Below are 27786 nucleotides of genomic sequence, written 5' to 3'. Positions count from 1 at the left end.
GAATGCTATATACAATTCAGTGGTAATAACTTTATAGATATTAGTGACATGAACTATCTATTTTATAAAGATGGTATAACCTTGATACAGAACTATGATGAAGTTCTCTTAGAAAAAGAAAACTGCAGACCAATTTCACTATAAAAAATGTGAAAGAAAAATCTCAAGTAAACTAATAGTAAGTTAAATCCAGCCTTATAGTAATAAGTGTATGTGCATATGCTTGTAGGCATGTATAAATATGTACATATACACACACATGCACACACAAACCCCCAAACCAAGTAAAATATATTAATGTTGGGGAATCTATAATAAAATTCAATATGCCAAAGAAGAAAAACTATGTGATCATCTCAATACATGCTTAAAAGACATTTGATAAAACACAACAAAACTGTTAGAAAACTGAAAATTTAAGAGAAAATTTAAGTATGCTAAAGAAAATGTACTTCATGTCAATGACGATCCACTAGAGGCATTCCCATTAAATTAGGGACAGGGCAAACATCACTGATCACTGACATCACCACTATTAAGTGAAAGTTGGACCCAATGCATTGAAACAAAAAGAAATAAGAGTTCCAAACATTGGAATGTATCTTTTTTTGGAGATGTGATAGCATATCTAGAAACCTCAAACAAATAGAATTCTAAAAAATTAGAATTTGGTACAGCCAGGAAAAATAAATATAAGAAATAAACTGATTCCTTATTTATCAGCAAAGTTAGAAAATATAATGGAAAAGTTCTATTTACAGTAGCAATGCAAAAATATCAAATTTCAAGGAATGAAATTTACAAGAAAAGATGAATGCATATGTGTGTGTATTTGTGTGTGTTAACTATAAAAAGAGACAAAAATTATTTAAATAAATGGAGGTAACATTATCTTCTTAACTCAATAGTATAATAATATAAATTCTCCCCATTTTAATTTGTGGATATAATGAAATCCCAATATAAAAAAGCAATGGTTTTGTCAAAGTGACTTAAAAATTTATCTGGAAAAAGAAATGGTTGAGATTTTTCAAGAAATAATTGAAAGGTAAGAAATTTGGAAAACATTGTGAGATATTAAAACACACTACAAAGTTAGAGTAATTTTAAAAGTGTGATAAGGATGTGAGAAAAGACAAATCAAATCATGGACAGAGAAAGAAACCCAGTGACTATGAGTATAATTATTTAGCATATGATAACAGTAACAATTCAAATCAGTGGCAGAAAGGATGGATTTTTAAATAAATGATATCAATAGCCATCTAATATTTGGGAAAACATTAGAATTTATGTGTTGGATTAGAATCTATTTTGTTGGAGAAGGGCTTTCTAAGTATCACATTGAAAGCAGAAACCATAAAGAGGAATACAGATTTAATTATATAGCAAATGAAGGTTTTACATGGGAAAAAAAGAATATAAATTACATGAAAAGGAAATGACAAGCAGGGAATAAATATATGCAACATACATTACAAAGGGATAGTATTCTTAATATATAAAGAACTAGTTACCCCAAATTAATAAAAATTTACAAATGCCCCAATAGAAGACTGGATAGAGTAAAAGAAAATGAATCACAAGAGAATGAATTAAGATGGACAGCTGCTGTGCCAGATGTGATGTCATTGCTAGAGCAGATTAATAAGGCCTCAGGTACATGGTATGTGGCCTTGATTTGGCAAACGCATTCTTTTCTATTCCAGTCTGAAAAGAGGATCAGAAGTAGCTCATATTCATGTGGGCCAGACGACAACATTCATTTACAATTTTGTCTCAGGGTTATGCAAACTCTCCTGTCCCGTCATAATACATTCTGTTCCAGTTTGCTAAAGCTGCCATTATGCAAAATACCAGAAATGGATTGGCTTTTATAAAGGGGATTTATTAGGTTGCAAATTTACAGTTCTAAGGCCACAGAAGTGCCCAAACTAAGGCATCAACAAGAGGATACCTTCACTGAAGAGAGGCCGATGGTGTCCGGAACACCTCTGTCAGCTGGGAAGGCACATTGCTAGCGTCTGCTGGTCCTTTGCTCCTGGGTCCTGGTTTCAAAATGGTTTTTTTCAAATTGTCTCTGGGCTTCTGTCTCTTTTAGCTTCTCTCTCTCAGCTCCTGTGCATCCCTGATTGTTCTCCCACGGTGTTTCTCTCTAAGTGTCTGCTTCTCCGGGGCAAACTCAGGGCTTCATCTCTTAGCTCAGCATCTCCAAACTTCCTTCTGTCTGCATCTCTCAGCATCTCCAAGGGTCTGGGTCTGTGCTGGCTCTTAGCTTCTGCCAGGGGCAAACTCTGGATTACATATCTTAGCTTCTCTCCAAAATGTCTCTCTCAGCTTCTCTTAAAGGACCCCAGCGATCTAATTAAGACCCACACTGAATGGGCAGGTCCACACCTTCATGGAAATGATCTAATCAAAAGATCTCACCTACAGTTGGGTGGGTCAGATCTCCATGGAAACAACCTAATCAAAAGGTTCCACCCTAATCAAAAGACTAATAAGTCTGCCCCCACAAGATTGCATTAAAGAACATGGCTTTTGTGGGGGACATAATAGATTCTAACCAGCTTACAGTCTGAAGAGATCCAAGCATTCCAGAGGCTCACATGGATCTATTACACTGATGACATCTTGCTGATCAACCAGGACAATCAAGAGGTGGCTAGGATGCTGGAGTCTATGGTAAGATACTTGCTCTCCAGAGGGCGGGAGATGGGCCATATGAAGATTCTCAGACCTATCACTTCTGTGAGGTTCTTAGAGGTCCAGAGTCAGGGGCACACTGGAATTTTCCTTCCAAAGTAAAAGAAACATATCTACACCTTGCTTCTCCTACCACAAAAAAAGAAAGCAAAGGGCTTGGTGGGCTTCTTTGGGTTCTGGATGTCACACATTCCTCACCTAAATACTTGCTCCACTCCATATATGGGTTGACACAGAAAGCTGTCAGCTTTGAGGGTGGGCCAGAACATGAAAGGGCTCTACAGCAGGTTCAGCTTCAGTGCAAGCAGGCTTGCCACTTAAGCCATTTGGGACAGTGTTGCAGATGTCAGTGGTAGAAAAAGACACAGTTTGGAGCTTATAGTAGAATCACAATGCTGGCTCCTGTGATTCTGAGTAGAGTCATGCCACTTGCAGATATTATTGAAAAATGGCTCTGTATTAGTTAGGGCTCTCTAGCGAAACAGAATCAATATGAGATATCTATAAATATAAGATTTATAAAAGTGTCTCACGCAACTATGGATATGTAAGAGTCCAAATTCTGTAGGGCAGGCAGCAAACTGGCAACTCCAATGAAGATGTTTGATGAACTCCTCAGGAAACAAACTGGCAACTTCAATGAACTCCTCAGGAAACGCTTTGCCGGTCAGCCGAAGAAGAAGTGAAGGTCCTCTATCTGTCTCACTTAAAAGTCTTCAACTGATTGGATTAAATCCAGCTGACTGCATTCTCTCATTGTGGAAGACATGCCCTTCGTTGATATAATCAGTCACTGCTGCAGTCAATTGACTGATGATTTAATAAACCAGTCTTCTGGTTTATCAAGCAGCCACAAACGTCCTTATAGCAATGGTTAGGCCAGTGCTTGCTTGACCAGACACCTGGGTACCACCACCTGGCCAAGTTGACACATGAACCTAACCATCACAGGCTCCTAGAATGTTACTGGACTATATAAGAGATGGAATGCTTGACCATGGGCACCAAATGACTATGTGTGTGGAAGTGCCTATGAAGAGCTGGGTTCTGTTGGACTACTGAGTCTAACATCAGATGGGCCCAGTAGCAGTCCATCACAAGACAGAAATGGTATATCTAGGATCAAGCATGAGCAAGACCAGCAGGCATGAGTCAGCTGTATGGGAAGATACCCAGATCTTTATGTCACATACCACAGATGGACCAACGACCCTTCCTCAGCTTGCTCCTATGGCCATATTGATGGGGAAGAAGGACATCCTGTACAATCAGCTGAAGGACAAGGAAAAGGTCTAAGTACGGTTTGCTGATGGGTTAGTGCCACATGTGGGTACAAACCCAAAGTGATGGTGATTCTATCATAGCAACATCCATGGGGTGCCTTGAAAGGTAGTAAAGCAAAATCTTCTCAATGCATGGAGCTGTGAGCATCCACTTTGAGTGGAAAGAGAAGTGGCCTGAGTTAAGAATAGACGCAAGTTCATGGGCAGTTGGAAATGATCTGGTGGTCTGGTCAAGAGCCCGGAAGTAAAAGACCTGGAAACTTGGAGATGCACTGGTTTGCATAAAGCATGATTTTGGTATCTCACATTTTACCAATCACAGATTCACAACAGAAGAAGTGCTGAACAATCAAGTAATAAAATGGCTCAGCCATTAACTTTAGTCAGCCTTCACTGTCAGCCACCCAGAACTGGCATTGGGCACATGAATGGAGTAGCCAAGGAGACAAAGACGGAGGCTCCAAAAGGGTCTAACAGCAGGAACTCCCCTTATCAAGGCCAGTGCAGCTGCTACTGCTTCTGAATGTCCAGTCTGTCAGCAACAGAGGCCAATGTGTAGCTCCCAAAATGGCACTGTCTCTTGGGGAGATCAAACAGCCACTTGATGGCAAGTTGACTACACTGGGCCCCTGACATCCTCTCAGGGATAGAGAACTATTCTAGGCACGGTTTGCCTTTCTGTCTGCAGAGCCTCAGCCAGCACCACTCCCTGCAGGCCGAAAGAAAGCCTGAGCCACAGGCAAGGAATCCCACACAGCCTGCAACCAAGCGGACCACTTCCCAGTGACAGAGGTGCGGGAATGGGCCCATCACCCTTGGCCGAACACATATCACACCATCCAAAAACAGCCGGCCTCAGACAGTGCTGGAATACCCTTCTAAAGTCACAGCTGACTGCTTGGAGGCAATCTGAAAGTTAGGGGGCTGTCCTTCAGGATGTGGTATATGCATTAAATCGGAGACCCCTACATAGTGATGCGGAGCATACCTGGGTCCAGAAACCAAGGGGTGGAAGCAGGAGGGATCCTGCTCCCAATGACTCACTGGGGAACTCTGTCTTCCTGACACTGCAACTTTTGGTTCTGCTGGGTCAGAGGACCTGGTCCTCAAAAGGGGTGCCTTCCTCCCAGATGACACAGCAAGGGTCCAATTGAATTACAAGTTACGGCTGCTGCCAGGGCCCTTTGGACTCCATGTCTAAGGAGCAGCAGGTGAGCAGGAGGCGCCACCATGGCTGGAGCAAGCAATCCAGACTGACAGGAGGAGGTAAGGCTGTCATTACTCAATGGGTGCAACGAGCGTGAGGCAGGTGATCCACTTGGGCACTGGCTGGTGCGCCCCGCCCGCTGTAACTGTGACTGCACATGTGCAGCAAGCCTGAGCTGAGAAGAGGATGACTGCCAAGGACTCAGACCTCTCAGGAATGAAGGTTTAGAGCACATCACCAGGGAAGGTGCCAAGGTGACTGCTGAGGGACAGGGGAATGTAGCTGAGGAAGGAGGGAGACCAATTGCTGCAGTGAGGGCTATAATCTGTAAGCTTCGCTTCAAGAACAGGGGCCCACAGGAAGCACGGAGAGGCTGCTCTTTCACCTGCAGGGAGAGGTGATGTGTGCGGACTGTGGTGGCCATGAAAATGAACCCTTTGGATTTCCTGCTTTGGGGAGCACAAATGCTGACAGTGCTAGCATTTGGACCCTCTGGGTCCGTCAGTGTGTTATCACTGAGGCCACACTTCCCCCTGAGCACCCTGGGCTCACACGGCAGCCCATTCTGGTGACACAAGGGACACCTCCAATGGGAGACTTTGGCTCGAGGCCTCCCCATCAGCCAGGCCAAACCGTTCCTGGAACTACATCCTTCCTTCTCTCCTTGCACAGGGTCACACCTGCTCTGAGGCCTGAAGGTTCCCCTACCGCCTGCCTTCTCTTTTTCCTCCTTAGTGCCAGCATATTGATGGACTCAACTAAGGCAACCAAAATGCCTCTCCGGGAGAAAACTACTTGTTTGAAAGAAATATGCCGATGACATGCTTGAAGAGGAGGGCAGGACCCAAAGACACTCTTGTAAAAGCAAATGGCCACTAAACTGACCTCTTAAAGGGTGGGCCCTGCTAATGGAGAAATCTTTGTTTAGTTGAGCATAGAGAAATGTCTGGAACAGTAAATCCTGGGGTGGGAGTGGGAGGTGGGAGAGCTGAGGCGGAGGGAATTATAGAACCGAGAGGAGACCCCGATACTGAGCAAGCCACAGGGGCAGGGAGAGGGAGCCAGAAAGGGACTGTGAGCTCAGAAATGTGCAAACTCTCTGTGGTGGCACCCCTGTAAAGTCCTCAGCAAATCTACTTTGCTCACCAATGCTTGGGCAGGTGGATTTCTTGGGGGAACCAGTTCTCCATGTGGGTTAGCAGGAAGCAAAAAACAGAGGCAGCTCACACACAAAGCACTTAGAGACAAATAATAGCATTGTTTTGGCTACCATACTGCACACTTTACAAGCATTTTAACATTTAATTTTCAACACAACCCCATAAGGTAAGAATTGTTACCAATCCATTTTAACATTAGACAATAAAATTCAAAGGGACCAGGCAACTTGCTCAATACAGCAAGTAACTGGAGGAACTCGGATTTAAATCCAGGTCATTCGAAATACAAAGCCGGCAACGTTAGTCCTGACAACGGGCCAACCCACTCGGCAGGCAGCGGGCACGGAGACACGCGGTGAGGGTCCAGGCTAAGGGGCTGCAGCAAGGGCTACAGAGTAGAGCTTCGCCTCCAGCGCCAGGGCCAGCCACTGCCCACTCACACTGGGACACCTGCTTGTGTGGCAGGACTTCAGCTACGTGCTGGGGACAAACCAAGCCTGGACCCCACTGCATTTGGGAACCATTTTTCAGGGGGTTATGGGAAGATACAGGACTGGTTTAGTGTGATCAAGGTCACACAGGTGGCAGCAGCAGAAGAGCGGGGCCACTGTGCTGGCTGGGGCTAACTCTGCTTCTCCCAGCAGGAACACAGGAGTAGCAAGTGAGGTGTCAAGTTTACAGGGCCGATGAATGGGAGCAGGGAGGGTGGTCTTGTGTGCAAGTGCATAGGGGCTGGGTCTGAGGTTTCCAAGGGAGAGGAGGAGGCCGGTAGGATGGGGTAGTGACCACCTGAGACTGACTCTTTGGATCCAGGATCTCGGCTGGGGACCCTGCACTTTGCTGTCACTCTGTGCCTTTGACCAAGACCCAATTATCCTGGTCCAGTTGCTGCCAGTGCTGCAGACGTCCGGCTTGAGGCTTTTTTGTCCAACTGCTCACCCTCTGTCATCTCATGATTTCTGAGAATGGACTTCACTGATCTCCCCTTACCTGGTGCATGTGCACACTCACCCATAAGTAGTTGGCTGAGCCCTGCCTCCTGGTCATGCAGCGGTCCCTGTGTTTTCCCTGGGGGAAAGGTTTGCAACTGTCATAGGTGCAAGGAAATCCTCAAGGCAAACAGAAAACAAGCAGCAGTTCTGTACATTCTAAAAACAGAGGAGAACTCGGGACTCAAGTGAAGGTACCACAGTCCAGTGGTGCTGAGTGTTCATCAGAATCACCTGGGGGGCTGGTTGAAGCACAGGTTGCAGGGCCCTACCCCAGAGTTTCTGATTCAGTAGGTCTGGGGCAGGGCCTGAGAATCTGCATTTCTGACAAGTTCCCACATGATGCTGATCCTGCTGGTTTGAGGACCACATTTTGAGAACCATTGTGGCAGTAGATGCTGCTGAAGCCCTGCCCAAATCCCTGCTGGGCATGCTGGGTGCCAAAGGCTCACAGCTCCCCTTCTCCAGGGGACTGCCCTCGGCCAGTGGGAGCCTCTCTGCCCAGCCCCACTCCCACCCCAGCCCGTGGTCAGGGACGTGGTACACATGCTGGTCCCCTCACCTCAAGGTGGGAGCAACTCTCAGGTGAATTCACGCCCCAGAGCTCCCTGGGATTGGGAGGACCTCCATCAGCACAGATCTGGATGCCTCCTGGAATGTCCAAGAATGTCTAATTTACTCCTCACAGCAACCCTATGAGGACACCGTGGCTTAGAGAGTTTAGGGGCTTGGCTGTGACACCAGCTGGCTACACAGGCAGCTGACACTACCTGACCCCGGAGCCCTCCCTCCCACCCCGGTGGGCTCTCGTGACCCATGTCTCTGACCTGCAATCCCACTGACAACCACCTTTGGCAGGGCCCGTTCATGAAAAGCTTTATGTACAGCACCCCTTGATGCTCTCCTCAGCTTCTGGAGGTAACCTGGGTTGTTTCCGTGCAATATAAGAGGAAAGCAAGGCCCAGGAGGACAGTGACTTGCCCCATACATTCGTTAGTGACTGAGGCAGGACACGAACCCAGGTTTTCTGGCTCCTGGTCTCTGAGCAGTTTCTGGGGTGACAGGAAGGACTGGCAGTGGCTTATTCAGACAGATTCCTCTGGGTCCGGCATCTGAGGCCCACGGCTCCGTCCTCCAGTCATGACCCAACGACGAGTTCTAACCACTCATCCCCAAATTCCTTTCCTTTTTCCTGGCTAACAAGAGTTTGGAGAAACAGTTACTGGGGGCCAAGGTTTCTGCCCCTCCCACCTAACTGTCTCAGCCAAGAGCTTTGACGGAGCCCCACAGCGGGTAGGGAGACAGGGGTGAGACAGGCCCAGGGCTGAGGGCTGGCAGGGGCTGGGGGCTGGGGGGCGTGGGGGGCGTTGCTTCTGAACAATGTTGAGGGCACAAAGGAACTAGGCTCCCATTCTGCCTCCTCCACTTCCTGGCTGTGTGTCTCTGGACAAGCCACTTGCCCTTCTGAGTCTCAGATACATGTCTGCAAAGTGAGAGGATTCCATCTCCCTCCAAGCCGAGGGGAGGGTCAGATGCGATATGGTGGACTATATTGTGGCAGAAGAGCTACACAGTCACCATCTGGAATACTCTCCAACACTGATGTGGAGGCATGCTACAGTTTATGAAGCATTTCCACAGGCAGCATTTACTTTTCATTCATTCATTCTGTCAGTAAGCCAGCAAGTCAGTCCATCAACCAATCTATCAGTCAGTCAACAAACCCTTAACAGAGACCTGCCAAACTCCACATATAGAGCTAAGCAAATGAGATGACAAATATAAAGGGCTTACATGGTGCTAGATGCATAATAAGTGCTGATGTTAGCAGATGATTACAGGACTATTTCATGAGCACATTTGATTCTCACAACTATACTGTGGTTTCATCAGCTCCATCTTACTTGGCTCTTTACTTACTCACTCCATTTTTCAGAGAGGTAAAGCAACCCCAAGATGACACCATGGGGTAGAACAGGGACCCCAGACTATAGACTCCCAGTTAAGTGCTCTGGCTTCGGCACCGTGCTGCCATTACAGCCCTGGCCACAGCCCCAACCCAGCTGGCAGGCCTAAATCTCCAACAAGATACTCTTCTCAAAAAGCTCCTGGCCCCTCGGCTTCAACAGTGCATCGATGCTTTCTTTCTCTTGGAGATTTAATATTTAGATGAGTTTTATATGTCTTGCTGCGTTTTATAAAGACTCCGACTTCTAAATGGACAAAGCCACAAGATGAGAGAAAGAGAGTGCACGAGACTGACTTTTTATTATCCAGCCAGAGCAGGGGGAAAATGACTACAATAAATCTCAAGTTTTATGTGCTCCAGACATTCTGCAAAGCCAGAGATGGTTTCTCAGCAATGCCGACGGTACATTAAAAGCTCATTTTCCCAAACATGGTACTGAATATGCACTTGGAGGAAAGAGCCATTACACCGAGTAATACCGAAGCTGCAGCTGACAAATGTTGCTGTGATTCTCTCTGAATTCTCCCTCCTGACTCGGGAGCAGGTCTCGGAGCTCTTACTCTGCCAAGCTTGGCATCCTGCCCAGAGTGGAAGTTAAATGCCCAGCCCTTGCGCCCCTTACAGCCAGGAGGTCATGGCTCCGACTGGGAGCCTGGCAAGGGGTGGAGGGGGCATGCACAGAGGGCAAACAAGCAATCATGAAACACTACAAACTGTTTTTGCGAATCCCAGTGGGAGGGGCGATGGTTGGGCTTGAACAGGGAGGTCCACGCAGCTGTGAGACTTCCTTCTCTCAGGCTTCTGCCACTGTCCTCTGGCCCCAAGACCCAACGCAGCCACCGCCTCCAGGGAGCCTTCCTTGCCACCACTCTCCTTTGAGCTCTGCCAGCACTTTATCAGTTCCTCATTCCAAGCTCCTTGAACTTCATGCTATGGTTATTTATGAACATGAATGACAAAGTGGGTCTCAATCCTGCTTGCTCTCTCCCTTACTCATTCATTCATTCATTATTCATTTGCTCATTCAGCTGAAAGCCAGACAGATTAGCTCTTGAGAGCACAGGTTGAGGAGTAGCCTACCTGGGTTCAAATCTCAGCACCACCGTTTGATGGTTGTTGGCCTTGGGCAAGTTTTTTGCCTCTCTGTGCCTCCATTTTCTCATCTTTAAAATGGCAATAACAACAGTACCTCCTTCTCAGGAAAGTTATAGGATTAAATGAGATGACAAATGTAAAGGGCTTATGTGGGTGCTAGGCACATAATAAGTGCTAAGTCAATGTTAGCAGATGATTACACTTATAAAAGTTCATCTGTTCATTTAGGAAAAGTTCACTGAGAGGACATGGGGTCAAACAAGGTGCAGACCCTCCCTCCAAAGCAAGGAATCTGGGACACAGAGAGCATGAGCCGTGCTCCAAGGGGACAGCCACCACAGTTTCAGCAGTGACCTGCGTATCCCAGCTCCAGCCTGGCTTGGGGATTGTGAGGCTGGAATGAGACAGCCCACAGGGAGAGCCAAGTTGACCCCAACCCCAAATCATGGCTGCTGTTATCTGCCTCCCTGGCCCCAGGCTGTGAGTACCCCAGGGCATCTTTCACTCCTCCCTGGCTTAGGTACCACTTTGCAGGCAATTATTCACCCTGCAGGCAGAGAGCACTGGACAGGGAGTCAGAGGCCCTAGGTTCAAGTTTCAGCTGTAGACATGAGAACTTGACAAGTAATCTCTCTTCTCCCATTCCTTTAGTCAATAAACATATTGAGGGCTGTTTGCAAGGTCCTTTGCTAGATGCTGGTGCCAGAGAAGGGTGCAAAGCTCAAACCCAGCCCTTAAGCTGTCCCAGGCAAGTAGCACAGATGGGCACACAAATAATATCCAAACATTTCCATGAATCCAGAGTGATCTTAGCTTTATTTATTTTGTTAATCATGAATTTTTCACATTTATCTTTATTTTTAAAAATAATGTATTAAAGTATTATTTATCTTGATGACTGAGGTCTTTTTGGTGCTCCCTTACATTTTCTGCCTAAAGCGAGTGCCTGAGCCGGAGGCCTGGCCCTGATCCAGAGAGCCTCAGAGAGAAGATGGCTTCTGAATTGGCCCTAATGCAGGAGTAGGGGATCACCAGGTGGATAAGGGCAGAGAGAACTGCATGCAGGGGGTCTCAACTGGGGTCGATTTTGTCCCCGAGGGGGCATTTGGCAATATCTAGGGACATTTGGTTGTCACAATTGAGGGAGAGGTGCTAACGGCATCTAGAGGGTAGAAGTCAGGGATGCGGTGCAACATCCTACAACGCACAGGACAAAGAGTCATCTGGCCCCAAATGTCTGTAGTGCTCAGGTTGAGGGACCCAGGGATAAAGCGCAAAGCTGTGAAGCAGCACGGCACACAGCGTTACCTTCAGTTGCTCCCGTAATCTCTCTAAGTCTCAGTTTCTGTACCTGAAAAACGGGAATAATAGTGGTACCTAACTCAGAGGGTTATTGGGAGGGTGCAATGGCATCTGCAAACAGCAGGGTGCTCAGTAAATGCCACAGCCCATCCTTTCCCGGCTTTGAACACACCCCAAACTTGAATGCAAACAGTTCTCAAAAGAGACAGCATCCCCAGGTTCCAGAGAAAACTGGGACATGGAAAAGAACACGTTTTGTTCTCTTCCAACCTTTCTTGCAGGAAAAGCCATGGGTCTTATCTCTCAGCAAACCTGAGCCTGTTCACAGAGAGCTAGTCTGTGTTTCGGCTTATCACTGGCCTGAGTTGTAACAGGGAGTGAATTTTTATGACAGAGTTATAAACCTTTACAGAAGCCATTTTTAAACTTAAAAAAAAATGCTGACAGATTCTTAACCACTATAGCTGCTAAATTAAGCATGAGGAATGGGGTGGGGAGGGATCGGAAAGAAAACAAAAGTGCCCTAAAAGAGTTAGTAGAGGTAAAATAATGTTCATTAAAAATACAAAAACAAACACACACACAAAATCTTGTGTTAAACTTCACACTCGTACATCATAATGTTCCAGTAAAAGGCCATTTCCCCCCGAGATAATAAAAGAATTGAATTTTTCCTTATCGGTCATCTATTTTTCTAGCTGAAGCTATTACTCCCGTTCTGGGGTTGCTAGGCAACAAGAAATATTAATAGCAGCTTTTATTAGCTTAGCTTTTGCAGCCGAGTACCAGAATGAGAAAATGGGAAACATAAATGTGTTACATAAATCTTTCAACCTTTCAGAGCCGGTGTTAGTCTCTGTTTTCATAATGATTTATTGAAGCGATGGTTCATTTATGAGAAAAAGGAGTGCAGGATAAGAAAACGGAGCAGTCCCCTGCAGGAGTGTTTGAAAATAAATAATTATAGCAGGGGAGCAAAAGCTGTTTAAAGTCATTTTTCTGAGTTTTACAAAATGTAAAAAGACATATTTCTTTCACTTACTGCCTCTGAAAAACCCGGGGAGGGAGTTCCATCAGACTGTGCTAAATATAAAGAACCTCCTGGGGCTCTGGTTACCCCCGTCCAGGCCCCTCGATGGCACATTTGGGAGATCAGTTCCACCTCCCCTCCCCTGACTCCTATGCTGGGAGGGAAATCAGACAAAACAGGGCACCTGGAAAAGCCCGAGCTTGAGGTTTCCCTGCAGACCCCCTGCTTTTACTAAGATGGATCCTTCCCCTGAACGTGCAGCAAAGACAAGTTGTGTCTTGGGCCCTGGCTCTCTTGGCCACCCGGGGGACACTGGTTGCTGCTGTCCTGGAGGGACCTCCCTCCCGCCTCCACCCCCAGCTGGGTCCCTCTTCCTTCCCGGCCACCTCAGCCGCCACCTGCCTTCTCCAACACTCACCCCTTGGGCAGTCCTTTGGGTGAACCAGTCTGGCCATTGCCCCAGCAAAGCCGACCGAGATCCCCGGCAGGCCCTGTTGGACAAACTTAGATACAAGACATTTACTGAATGTCTACTATCTGTCTGGCACTGGACTGAGCACTTTACCTACATCTGGTCATTTAGATCTCATGAGCTCCTACCAGGCAGGCAACATTACCTCCGTTTTACAGGTGAAAATCTGAGGCTCAGGGAGGATCCGTCCCTTGCTCTGGGCCACAGGGTTGGGTAACAGTGGTGGAGCTGGGTTTTAAACTTAGGTCGGTCTGACCCCAGAGCTCATGCTCCTAACACCAGATGGTACTGTGTATGTCAGAGAAAAAAAAAAGGAAGAAACCTCGATAAAAATAAAATACGAAATAGCATTATCAAGGTAGATTACAAAAATGCCCACAAATCCCTTCCCTCCCTGCATCACGCTCTTCTGCTATACGGCTCTATCCCTCTACCGTCAAGAAATGGGGTCTATTTCCTCACTCCCTGAATCTGGGTTTGGCCATGTGACTTGCTTTGGCCAACGGGACATGAGCAAACATGAAGCAAGCAAAAGTTTGAAAAGCTCTTGTGCACTGGGCTGACCCTTTCTTGCTGCTCTTGGGAACCCTGTGACCGTGACCCTATTTGAACAGGCCCAGGTCCCCATGTGATGAGAGACCCATGGCCAAGGCATCCCCAATGCCTCCAGCTGACATTGGGCCAGTCCCAGCCAAGCCCTGAGATGACCCGGGAGATCAGCCGAGCTTGTCCAGATCAAAAGAATCTCCCTTTTGCCGATGCACAGGACGGTGAGAAATAATAAAATTTCATTGTTTTAAGCCACTAAGAGTTGAGTGGTTTGTCACACAGCCAAAGCTAACTGATTCAACGGTAAAACAAAATGAAAACAAAAAACTTGTTATGCATTAATAGCAATAAAATGAATAGGTCAGATTAGGAGGTCTCTATTGCACTCCCCCCACCCCCCACCCCCCTGCAGCTCAGAAGTCCAGAGGACAAGGGTTGGGGGAGCCTCAGGACAAGGAAGGGATCTCCTGGGTCTCAACTTGCAAGAAACAAACAGGGACAGATCAAGCCTCCTAGGGGAGGAGGGATAAAGCAGGGAAGGGGAAATGGAGGTGAAGAAGAGGGGTGGGTTTCAGGAGGTCCTCCCAGAGACAGTTCACAGTCCCTGCCCCTAAGCTCAAAACCCTGCTAGAGGCTCCAGGCCCCACCCCAGGAGCTAAGCCCTGCCCCAGGCTCCAGGCCCTAACCCAGGGCTCCAGTCTCTCATGGGAACTCTCTCTAAAGCAAGGAGGTAAGGCAGCAAGTCAAGTGCTGCCTGGTGTCCTCCCCTACTGCCCACCCCAGGACACTGACATGCAAAGGCCCTTCACTTGGGGTGAGGAAAGGACCAGTCTTGACAAGATGCTTTGGGACTGAGTCCTAGAGCACAAAGGACCTAAAACAGCCAGTCCAGCACTCAGAACTTTGATCCAAGTAGAAGGGATTTGAGCCTCCCAGGCCAAGGATATGTGTGGACATGGGGGTAGAGGAGGGTCTATCCAACCTTAAACCCATACACTTGTCCAGAGTGTCACAGCTGGCAGTGCAAATATGTACATTTTTCTGTGAGTTCACCAGAACTGGAAGCCCAAACCCCATTTCAAAGATGGGAAAACGGAGACCAGTAAAGAAATGACTTATCCAAGGTCCCAGAGGAAGCAAATAAGAGTCGAAGCTGGGAGGAGAATGCTTGAATGCTTGAATGACCCTGTCCTAGTTTGCCAGGCTGCTATGATAAATACCACACCATGGGTTGGCTAAACAATAGAAATTTGTTGGCCACGGTTTGGGAGGCGGGAAATCCCCCAAATCAAGGTGTTGGCAAGGCCATGCTTTCTCCCAGAAGCCTGTGGCGGTCTGGTGCTGGCTTGCCGAATCTTTGGGCTCCCTGCCCTGCATCTCTGCCTCCCGTCACATGGCAACGTCTGTGGCCTGGTGTCTGCTCTTCTGGTTGCCACTGACTTCTGGCTTCTTCCTGTGGCTTTCTCTGAGTGCATCAAATTTCCTCTCTTTATAGGGCTTCTAGTCATACAGGTTAAGCTCCACTCTGATTCAATTGGGTCACACCTTAACTAATGACATCTTTAAGGGTCCCATGTACAAGTGAGTTCACACCCACAGGAACATGGACCGACACTTGAACATGTCCTACTGGGGTACGCGATTCAGTACCCAGCAGACACCGTGTGGCCTCTGTGCCGACTGAGGCCAAGGCTGGACGCTCAGCCACAATGACCCGGAGGAATCAGCGCGGGGATGCCTCACACTTCCCCAGAATCCACGTCTCTCTGCCCGCCCAAGGCTCGCCCAGGAGTATCTCTGTCTTGCCAAAGATACAGGTTCCAAAGGAACTTGTCTGGGAGCATCAGGCTTTGTCCCTTCCCAGGCTAATTTCTCTCCTGGGTAAGCCAGGGGACCATAAGCTCAAACATTTCCCAAGGACAACTCCAAGATAAATTATTTCAGACTTAACAGAAGCCGCTTAATAAATTCCACTCTTCTGGTTTCTTTGAGTATTTTAGAAACTGATTTATACATACAATATCTCTCACAAAATGAGACAATCAACACGGGATAAAATTATTGAGTTACAAAAATAGGGGTCAGATGGAGGTGCAGCACTTTAAATTAAACTGGCAAAATATGTCTTTCATTCTAAATTGACTCTTTTTGTCTTGGAAATGAACGTTTAATCAGTTAAGACGCTGAAGTTGAGGGAGAAGCCTTAAGCATATTTAAAAGGGGCCCAATTCTAGTACTTTGCAAGATTCCTGATGGCAGCAGAAAGGCTGATTCCCAGGCCTGCCCGGGAGGTGGAGTGGGCCAAGGCAGGGGACTGGGAGGGACCAGCGGCCTCTGGGCTCAGATTCAAGGAGACCCTGACACTTAGAAGGTGGCTGTCAAATGCCCTAAGCTGATCCGAGGCACATCTCAGTCTGTGCAGACAGCTTCCAAGGCACCCTGGCCATTGGGGCATTCTCTGTGCCCCCCACCCTGCAGTCCGAAGGCTCCATCTCTTGACCACCTGATAAAACTGTGAGGTGGATGGTAGGGAGCAGAGCCAGGTTTGAATTCAGGTTTTTGCTACTTACTAGCATTATGACATCCATTCATCCATAAAATATTTATAGAACATACTCTGTGTCAGGCCATCACCTCCCCTATTTAGAAAGTGAAAACCCCACATCTGAGCTAGGTGCCAGGTCTGGGCACAGAGCAGCCTGTGCTGACCCTATCAGAGCATTTACGACATTTTTAGAAGTGGCTTCTTTGCCTGTCCCTCCATGTGCACCAGGTGTTTCTCAAGGGCATCTTGTATAGCAGAGCCCAGAACTCTGCCTGCTGCCTGGTAAGTTCTAGGAAAACGCTGTTGCCTGGAGAAGTTCACTGTGGCAGGTTAAAAATGGTCTCCCAGAGATCTCAGGTCCTAATCCCCAGAGCCTGTAAATCTGTGACCTTATTTGGAAAAGGATCTTTGCAGATGTGGTTAAGGTAAGGCTCCTGAGATGGTGAAATGGCCCTGATTATCCAGGTGGGCCCTAAATGCCACCCCAAGTGTCCTTATAAAAGAGGCAGGCAGAGAGAGATTAGACCAGACAGAGGAAACCACGTGACCACAGAGTGACGCAGCCACGAAGCTGCGAGAGGCCAGGGAGGGTTCTCCCCTGGAGCCTGGGAGGGAGACGCTGCTCACACTTGATTTTGGCCCAGAGCTTTGGATTTCAGAAGTCTCGCCTCCAGAACTGTGAGAGAATAAATTTCTTGTTTTAGGCCACCAAGTTCATGGTAATTTGTTACGGCACCCTAGGAAACTAATGCAATTCTCTGTCTCCTCTGAGCCTCCAGTTCCTTGTCTACAAAAGAGGTTTTGCAGTGACACCAACCTCACTTGGGCCTTCGGAACATTATGTGAGAAATCACTTGCAATGACTTCTGGGCAGTGCTTGAGACCTACTAGGTGCTGACACAAGTTCCAGTATCACCCATCTAGCATGCGTGCCCATACACACACACACACACACACACACACATACGATCCACCTTCATCCTGCAGTTCAAGACAATTTCTTTAATTGTCTTTATAGGGCCCCAGGTCACTCCTGGCCTGATACTCCCAGTGTCGGTAGATGTCCTCATGTGGTTTTTCCGGCTGGTCTCGCCGCCCTCCCCTGGGTGGTACACTTGGCCTGTCTTTCATTCCATAAGGAGGGAATATGGAATTTAGTGAACCCTCAAGACTCTGACTAATGGAAGAATTAAGGCTCTCTGAATTTGCGAAGCATCTTAAACATGAGCTAGTTTTAAAGAAACCTGGAAAACAACGACAAAGTGCCTATTTGGACAGAGCCCAACGAAAGCATTTCCTAGGAAGGGTCACTGGGGGTCATCCTTGATAAACAGATAACACGCTTTGTAATTATCATAGCTGTTGTAGCCAGGTGGCCTTACAAATGGACCTGAGAGTACCTGCAGACTGTTCCTTTAGGTAGATGAGACATAAGGGAAAACACTGCAATTTGGTAACAGTGGGAATTTATTTTTATTGCTAATCATAACAGCAGCAAATTTTCACTGGCTGCTTACCCTCTGCCAGACATTTGCCAAGACTTCACATATGCTGCCTCAGAGCCTCTGCACCACAGTCTTGAGAGGGGACTGTTATGATTCCTAAGACAAGAGAACCAAAGCTCGAGTGATGTGGGACCCCGGAGCCCACTCACTAACCACTACCCCACACCGTCGATGATGAAGCAACAGCCCCAAATGGCTGGAACTGCAGCCACAGGCAGCACTGTACTCACGGCCCTCCCTGGAGCTCTTGCTCGTGTTACCATAAATCCCGAACCGGGATGGTCTGGAGTAGTGAGGTTTGTGCTATGAAATTAACTGGGAAAGCGGTTAGGGAACAAGCATTCTAACAATGCGGAACTAAAATCATATGGCTCTGGAGTCTGAACTGTCAGGTCTGTCAGAGAAAGGAGGAAGCCGAGGACCTCGTTACCGATGGGATCAAAAGGAAAATATTCCACAAGAAACGAGCATCAATTCTCATTAAACTCTTTGTTGGAACCAGAATATCATAAAATGTGGATCTTGAGTTGGCTTCCTCCCTCCCTGCCTCCTCTCCATCTATTTCTCCTCACCTAGCTTCTAAGAACAGCATGATGCGGCTTATTGAGATACACAGAGTGCACCGGATTTTTTTTTAGGCAAGGGAACTTGGTGGTAGTAACTAAGAAGAGTAAACAACAAATAAGATGTAGTTACAATTACTAGGATATAAACTGCATGCCCTAAGGTCCGGACATCTGCCAGAACTGGGTCCCAAATTTGGCTGCAGTCTCTGAGAAGCCGTTGTGGAGATCAACAGGATCTGCACCCGAAGACCACATGATTCTAATGGGAAAATCAGCCGAGTGGCCCTTCTTTCACTGCCACGGGAGTGTCTGTGACCCTCACTGATGGTTTCCTCCTGGACCCGGCGACTGGTCCAGCAATGCTCAGCCATGGTCCTTCCAGACAACCAGCCAGGACGGTCAGGGAAGGTGGTGGCTGCCAGCAGCCGTCATGCCTTCCATGCAGACGGTTTGTCAAGAGTTGAAGAGAGGGATAGGGCTCTAATTACACAGTTGACATTCCTGGATCCACCCGTGCCTGAAACCCTTTGTCTACCCATGGATTTTTTATTTTATTTTTAATTTTTGCTTAAGCTAGTTTGAGGTTGGTTCCTGTCATTTAGGAATAAATGTAAGAGTCATGACTAGTATATAATATTAATTGTGAGGAAAAAGCAAAAAACAAAAAACAAAACAAAACCCACAAATCACAAGTGTTTAGAAGTCCTAGAATTGACTTAGGGAGGTTTTCCTACTGTACCAAAAAAGGCCTACTGATTTTTCCATGGGTCCTGATGGTCACATCAGACATCTCCTTAGCATGGGCTTCTCTGACCCGGCTCTGCTGAGCCCTTCCAGCTCCTCTCTCCCTCCTGGGCTCCCAGTCCTTCTTCTCCAGTGAAACATAGGAAGGAACCACATACTGTTCCCAAGCACAGCATGAGCCCCGCTGCCTCCTGCTTTTGTGCACACAGCTCCCCAGGCCGGGAAGGACCTTTCCTGCCTTTGTCTGCCTGCCAACCTTCTACTTATCCCTCGGATTCCAGCTTAGTCATCACCTTCTTCCCTGGTACCTTAAGCAAGACACAATTTCAAAATAGATAGGATTCTATTTACCTGAAATGTCCAGAAAGGCGAACTTATTCGAGAGACAGAAAGTTGATTAATAGCTGCCGATGGGGCTGAGGTGGTGGAGTAATTGAGGGGTGAGGGCTAAGGGGTGCAGGAGTTTCTTTTGGGGTGATGAAAATGTTCAAAATTGATTGTGGTGATGGTTGCACCACAGCTCTGTGAATATACTGAAACCACTGAATTGTACAGTTTAAATGGGTGATTTATATGGTATGTGAATTATATCTTGTTAAAATTATTAAAAATTAAAAAAATAAAAATGAGATTATCCTATATAAAAATTATAATTTCAAGAGATATTGCAAACAGACCTCCAGAAGTGAGTGGTATGAACAACTAAACTTCCCTCCATGCCCACCCCCAGGGTCCTGCAGATGCCCATGCAAGCAACCAACTGACCCTGCCCCTGCCCCCGAGGGGAGGGTGTGGGCCTCACCAAGGCCCCAGCATTCTGCTCCCTTCTCAACCCCCTTCCCTGCCATAACCAACAGCCCCCAAGCCTCGTGAGAACCACGGCGGGTGACAGGGACTCACCGTGGGCAGTTGGCTTGACAACAGGTGGCCATCCTGGGCCAGCATGTTGGACACCATGATGGCTGGGAGGTCCATGGCCTGGTACGAGTAAGCAGGGAGCAGACCGTTGGGCGTGAGGCTGTGGCACAGCGAGTGGTAGCCGGCTTCGGGGTCTCCCAGGTGCAAGAGGGATGGCTCAGGCAGGTTGGGAGGTGTTATCGGGGGGATCTCATAGTCTTCGTTGCTCTCGTTCTGGCTGTTATAGCTCTAGAAGGTCAAAAGGACATGTTGTCTGGGGTCAATGTCTTACAATTGCAGAGAAGGCTCAACAGCATGGATAACAGCAAACAATAATGATGGAGCAACCCCTTGGCAAAGGAGAGAAGGCAGAGGCTCAGGGTAGCCCCATCTCCAAACAGAGGATCTCTCTGTGTACACAAGAACCTGCTCTCCTGGAGAGGGGGAGCCACCTCCTGCTCACCTATGCCTCTGATTTCCCAGCACATCTGGCCACTACACCCCATCTCGAATGTAAATCCCCACATCCCAACCATTTTACAGACAGGGGAAGTCAGGACCAAGAAGGCAAGTGGGTCATTCAAGCTTAGGAGAAGAGTTGGGAGTGGAGCTGAAGGATCCTGTCTCCGCCTGGTGTCCTTTCCACTGCAGCTGGACAACCTGCATTTATGCGTCCCCAGCTCCCAGCCCCGTGGGTCCTCTCTTGGTCTTTCCCATCTCAGTGAGTGGCACAAACAGGCCCCCAGAGCACAAGCTGGAAACTAGGAGTCATCCCAGACATCTTCCTTTCTGATCCTTATTTATTTATTTTTCCCACCTCACTGCCCTGACCAGGAGCCTCCAGTACAACACTAAACAGAAATCATGACAACAGGGATCCCTGCCTTTTTCCTTATCTTAAATGGAATGCTTTCAATATTTCACCATTAAATATGATGTTTGCCAGAGGTCTTTAAAGTTACTCTTTAACAGGATGAAGGAATTACTAGTTTACCAAGAAGGTGGGTGTTTTTTTCTTTATTTTAGTGGTGCATAGATTTTTTTTTTTTTTTTTTAAATCATCATTTTATTGAGATATATTCACATACCACGCAGTCATACAAAACAAATTGTACTTTCGATTGTTTACAGTACCATTACATAGTTGTACATTCATCACCTAAATCAATCCCTGACACCTTCATTAGCACACACACAAAAATAACAAGAATAATAATTAGAGTGAAAAAGAGCAATTGAAGTAAAAAAGAACACTGGGTACCTTTGTCTGTCTGTTTCCCTCCCCTACTTTTCTACACATCCATCCATAAACTAGACAAAGTGGTGTTTGGTCCTTATGGCTTTCCCAATCCCATTGTCACCCCTCATAAGCTACATTTTTATACAACTGTCTTCGAGATTCATGGGTTCTGGGTTGTAGTTTGATAGTTTCAGGTATCCACCACCAGCTACCCCAATTCTTTAGAACCTAAAAAGGGTTGTCTAAAGTGTGCATAAGAGTGCCCACCAGAGTGACCTCTCGGCTCCTTTTGGAATCTCTCTGCCACTGAAGCTTATTTCATTTCCTTTCACATCCCCCTTTTGGTCAAGAAGATGTTCTCCGTCCCACGGTGCCAGGTCTACATTCCTCCCTGGGAGTCATATTCCACGTTGCCAGGGAGATTCACTTCCCTGGGTGTCTGATCCCACGTAGGGGGGAGGGCAGTGATTTCACCTTTCAAGTTGGCTTAGCCAGAGAGAGAGGGCCACATCTGAGCAACAAAGAGGCATTCAGGAGGAGACTCTTAGGCACAAATACAGGGAGGCCTAGCCTCTCCTTTGGTGCATAGATTTTTACTTTTATCAAACTTTATCCCTGCCTCTGCTAAAATGCTCAAATGACTTCTCCTTCAATTCAATTAGCATGGTAAATTATCTCATCTGGTTTTCTAATATTAAAACAACTTTGGGTTCCTGGGACAAACTCTATTTGGTCATGATGCATTATTCCTTTTATTCCTGATTGGATTTTGTTTGCTGATATTTTGTTTACGATTTTTGCAACTAGTTCATGATTGGCCTATAATTTTCCTTTCTTCTATTGCCCTTGTTGGGTTTTGGTGTCAAGGTTTCATTAGCCTGGAGGGTGATTCTTCCTTTTCTATACTCTGGAACAGATTAGAACCAGCAAAAGAGAGATGTGTGAACTGGAAGATGGAGCTGAAGAAATCCAGAGCACAGAGAGACAAAGGAAAAATATGAAAGACAGGTTATGAGACCCCGAGGATGGAGTAAGAGAGTCTAATGAACGTTTGTTCAATTCTGTTGATTGAATGGGGCAGAGGAGTAACTGAAGAGATAATAGTTCAGAATATTCCAGAAGCAATGAAGGACATCAAAGGTACTGGTGAATATGCAGTAAATCTTACAATAATCATAATATATAATGCATAAGGAGAAAAGAATACTAAACCACAATAGCATATAAGAAAGAATAGGTTCTAACGTCCTTGTGTTGTTTGATAAGAATGCGTGTTAGAATAGCTAGAGGTAATCGGAGCCCACCACGATGCCTGGCCCTTGGAGGTGGGCTCTCAGGAAATATTTGTTGGATGAAGTCACTGGGTGGTGGAGATGGGTGGGGTTTGAGTAGAGCTATGGTGTGAGAGCAGGGGACACCTGGTACCTAGATGCCTGCTCAGTGTCAAGGCCTTTCTTCTTAGGTACCGTTTTGAACCGCACCACAACTCCAAGGGACAGAGCTCTAGCCTGCCCTTTATAGCCACAGAAATGGGCTCTGAGAGGGCAAGCGCATTACCACATTCACCCCAACCCCTTTAACCCAGAGCCCAAGTTGCCCTTGCTCACTGGCTCCCTCTGCAGGGCTGTTGTGGGATTTTTTCACAGATGGGCAAACTGTAGGCAGGAAGAAGTGACTGTGCTGGCAGTGGCAAAGGGCATCCGGAGCCATCAGAAAAGGGACTCCACTCTTCTGATCCCCAGATCTGGCTCATTCCTACCACCTGAAGTTGCTTCCAAGCTGGGCCAGGATTGAGGAGATCTGCACAGACTTGGAGCCCCTGCCTCCCTGCTCTTTAAGCCCATCCCAAAGTTTTGTCTCTCTTACTTCATGAGCTGAGCCTGTCGTTGCCCGTCTCTGGGCTCCGTTTCCCCATCTGCGTGAAGGGGGAAGGGAGGACAGTGGATGGACTCATCCAGCCCTCAAGCTCCCTGGCTAAGTATATTCATTTTAAAGGCACCTACTCTGAGCCCCACAACAGCTACTCAATCTATATTGTTGGGATTTCAATCTGACTCAATGGGTTCCGCAGCTGGTACATGGCAGTAACAGAATGGCCAGGAGAGAGGCCCAAGGGAGACCTGTCCCTCCTGATCAAGCTCATCACAGAAGAGGAAACCTGGTAGGTCACAGTTCTGCTGAAAGCAACTTTCTTGTTTTGTTTGTTCAAAGCAAGGAATAAAAATACTTAACATTTATTTGAGCATGTAGTATGTGCCAGGCACTAAGTGCTTCACCAACACTTATTTAATCCTTACAACAGCTCTCTGAGTGAGGTTCTATTATAGTCCCACTTTACTGATATTGAAACTAAGGCACAGAGAGGGGAATTACTTGCCCAAAGCCACTCAGTTGGAAAGAGGCCTGAACCCAGTCTCGTACAATGTTCTCTCATCTGTGATCACGATCCTGGGAACCTGGGTCCCCACGGTCCTTACAGCACATTGAGTCATGGCCAAGCCGAGGGCCTGGGCACCAAGGAATGGGTATGTGGTCCACCTGTGTTTGGATGCGCTTGGGAAAGTAACTCAAAAGCACATTTCTTACCCAGAATTCTGGTCCTCCTCCCTTCCTTATTATCTCTTACCTCAAATAAAAACCACCATGATTAGGATCTGAGCATCCACTACACGTGGGTGTTTTACATGCATATCATCTCTCATTGTTAGAAGAACCCTGTATTATCCCCATTTGACAGATCAGAAAACCAAGATCTAGTGGCTTCACCCAGGTCACAAGGCTTGGAGCCTAACTGGGCAGATCCACCCTTTCCTGCTGCTGTGACTGTAGCAGCCTCTTTAAGGAGCTTCCAGGCTTCTGGTTCCTTCTCTCTGACCCTCTGTCCTCTCTGCTCCCAGTAGAGTCATTTCCTAAAATAAATACACTTGGAATACTTCCTGACCACCACGATGGGCTGGGGGCCGACTGCCCTTTGGTGGGAGTCATCCTCCAGTATCGAGTCACCCCGGGAGGCAGGGTCCCACTGCCAGTCCTCGCCTCATTCAGGATGCCTTCCCCAACCTTCCTGCCCATCCCAAGACAAGACCCCTCCACAGCCCCTGGTGGGTGCCCCCAGAGTATTCACTACCATCTGCAATTATTTCGTGACCCTTCACTTACGTCTTGCTGGTGCCCCCCTTTCACCCCAGGTCCTGCGCTCATGCGAGCAGGGGACAAGCCCGTCTTGTCACCAGTGTCTAGCACAGTGCCTGGCATGTAGCAGGTGCTCAATTAGAATGCACTGAATGAGTACATGAAATGTGGGGTGGGGGTGGGGGCTACCCCCAGGCTCTAGGTTTAGATCTCACCAGGTTTCCATGTCTGCCCCTCCTCTCAGACCACCTATTGTTCATGTGTCTCCCAGCCCCGTTCCCCTAGCATCCAGAATAGGTGCTGGCACATAGCAGGTGCCCAACGAAAGCTAAATGAATGCATGAGTCCATTTTTTTTCAGTTAAAAACCAAAAACCTAAATACATTGGATTCCACCCAATCGACCAGAAGCCTTTTGAAATAATAAGCATATGTTGTATCAAAATATTGGAATAACACAATTATGACAATTATTTAAAGAGGCAATTAGCACACTTAAAAATAACTAAACCTGCAAACACATAGATGCCTTCTTCGAATGCAATTAAATCCTAAATGCATGACACCTGAGCAGCAACCCATCCCGCTATTAATTCACACTGAGCACCTACTGTGTGCCAGCCACTAGACTGGCCATTTTCACACACATTCTCTGCTTAAACCATGTAAGTTTTGCAAAGAAGTGACAATTATCTCCATTTTGCAGAAAAGGAAGAGTGGAGGTCACACGCTTAGTAAGTCTTAGTTAGGATTCAAACCCACGTCTTCTGGCTCCGAATACAGGATTTCCCACTCTAACTCGGGTGTCTCTCCAAGATTCGTATTTCAAAGTTGCCCTAATTAAGAGATTCGTCACTCATCATTGCCTAATTTGCTCTCTACCACTTGTGATCTTGTGAAAATATAGAAACATGTCAAGTTGTAAGAGCTCTAGAAATTAAAAATATTAGTAAAACCTTATAAAACTAGGAAATCTTCTTGAAAGGGTGTCTCACATTCTTCTACCTATTCTCTCTCTAAAGCCACTCCAATCACATTTTTATCCCACCCTCCACCAAAACTGCTTGGGAAGGTCATCAGTGGCCTCCGTGTTATTAAATCCAATGGACAATTACCAGTCTGCATCTGGCCATCTTTACTTGACCTTCTCAGTGACATACTGGTCACTTCCTCCTCTTGGGAACAAATTTCTTCCCTTGGTTTCTGAGATACCCTCAGACGTTGATCTTCCTCCTCCATCTCCTTTCTTGGTCCTATTCTTTTCCCCAACTTATTGATGATGTTGTGTCCCAGAGCTCACAAATCAGACCTCTTCTCTAAACACACTCACTCCCTGGGTGATCTCGTCATGGCTTAAATATCATCTATAGGCTGCTGACATTCCAGTTCATATCTCTAGCCACACCTCTCCCCTGGATGGAAGATTCATACGCCCCACTGTTATCTGCCATCTCTGATAGGATTTTAATAAACATCACAAACTTAATGTGTCCAAAAGAGAACCCCCCCCCTCCCATAGTCTACTCCACCTCAGCCAATGGCAACTTCATTCTTCAGTTGCTCAGGCAATTTGACTCCTCTTTCTCTCAGATCCTACACCCAATCCACTGGGAAATCCTAGTGGCTCCACCTTCCAAATGAATCCAAGAGTTCACCACCATGGTCCAAGACAGCATCATCATCATCCTGGATTGTGGCAGTAGTTTCCTTCAAGGTTTCCCTGCCTCCCCCCTTGCTGCAGCTATTTTCATGTGGGGCCGGAAGATCTTGTTTAAAGGTAAGATCATGTTACTGCTTTGCTTATACCCCTCCAGTGGTTCCCTCTGCCTCAGAGTAAGGCCCTCCACAATGGCCTCCTACACTATGCTACATGGTCTGGCCCTCCCAATTCCACCTCTCTGATATCATCTCCTTACTATCCTCTTCGTTCATTCTTTCCCAGACATGCAAGGCACGCTTCTGCTTCGGAGCCTTTGCTCTGCCTGTTCCCTGTCTCTAACACAGTCTTCTCACAAATACCCACACAGCTCCTTCTTTGACTCCTTTGAGTCTTTACTCAAACATCTTCACTTTACTCAAACATGAGGTCTGTCCTAATTGCTCAATTTAAAATCACAAACTGTTAGCCCTAGTGTATTTGCTTTATTGCTTACACCTTCTAATATCCTATATATTTATTTATTTATCATGTTCATTATTTATTATCTGTCTCACCCCACTAGAATGTCAGCTCCATGAAGGCAGGAGATTTTCATCTTTTTGTTCACTGCTGTATCCCCAGTTCCCTGAACTCTGCCTGGAAAGTAGTGAGCACTCAATCTGCTGAGTGAATGAACAAATGAACTACTCACCAAATGCTAGAAGAAATAGTCATAAGAAAATTAACTGATGGGGACCATGAATGTCCCCTGTCCCAGGAATTCCAGGGGAGGGCTTACCCCTCTCTGACCCAGGTTCTTCGAATTAGCCCCGTATTCTTCCCTTCCAGGATCTGAAGCATGGAAACCAGTAACCGACAGTCTCTTTCTGGGTGGGTGGTAGTGGCATTGAGGCAACGGCAGGGCTGGGAGGTGGAGATAAACCACCACATGAGAAGCCAGAGCTCCCTTATCATGCAGTGATGCATTATGAGGCCGCTACAGCCATCTTCTCCCTCAGTTGCTCCATTTGTGCTTCTTTTTCCAAATCAACTGAGGAATGGGAATTAGAGCACAGCAATGAGGCTGGGGTGCAAAAGGAATCCAGAAGAGCAGACGATCAGTTAGGGTTTTTCATGCATCAGGTCTGGAAAAGGAAGAATAGTGGACTGATTCAAACCCCCTGTGGTTTACTCTTGGGTCAAAGAAGGGTAAGTCCTCTCCTGGAACTTCTGAGAGGGGGGATCCTCATGAATCACTGAAGGTAAAAATCACCAAGGCAGGGGAGTAGATGGGCAAGGAGGGGCCTCTGGGTCTCGAGGAAGGGGTGGGGAGTGTGAAGTACCCCCAATGGACCAGAAGCCTGTTGCAATGATCAGCTTATGTTCTATCATATAACCACAATAAACGCATTCTCTTATTACAATAAAATAAAAAGAAAAACTAATAAAAATCCAACCACAGGTAAGTAAAAAGAAATGTTTTAAATAATCCTTTCTGAAAAAGTACTCAAAGCTAGAACCTAGAGAATGAAAAGCGAACATAAGAAAGGGATTCTAGAAAGAGCAGTGAGCTAAAAGAAACACTACAACTTACATTCATTCTTATCGTTGAAAAGGTGACTATGGATGTTAATGTGGTTATTGAATAAGGATTCCTAATATAGAAGTATAGGATTATAATATAATATGAAATAATGTTTCCACACTAAATATCTAAAGAATTTCAGCTAGAAGTTGTGTTGTCCTTAATGGAGGAG

At 46.7% G+C, this 27786-nt stretch overlaps 1 protein-coding gene across 6 annotated transcripts in view; it reads right to left on the bottom strand.

The window, feature by feature from the left end:
• Positions 1–27786, bottom strand: part of TOX2 (TOX high mobility group box family member 2) — a 157005-nt gene that overhangs the window by 33482 nt on the left and 95737 nt on the right. For all 6 annotated transcript variants that reach the window (XM_037812005.1, XM_037812001.1, XM_037812003.1 and 3 more), the window contains one exon: positions 20023–20268. In XM_037812005.1, the coding sequence (XP_037667933.1) occupies positions 20023–20268 (246 nt within the window). The remainder of the gene's footprint in view (positions 1–20022; positions 20269–27786) is intronic.

Source organism: Choloepus didactylus, chromosome 19 (assembly GCF_015220235.1).
Source record: "Choloepus didactylus isolate mChoDid1 chromosome 19, mChoDid1.pri, whole genome shotgun sequence".
Classification (NCBI taxonomy): Eukaryota; Metazoa; Chordata; class Mammalia; order Pilosa; family Megalonychidae; genus Choloepus; species Choloepus didactylus.
The sequence above is the reverse complement of the archived record's forward strand: the minus strand, read 5'-3'. Positions and strand labels throughout refer to the sequence as shown.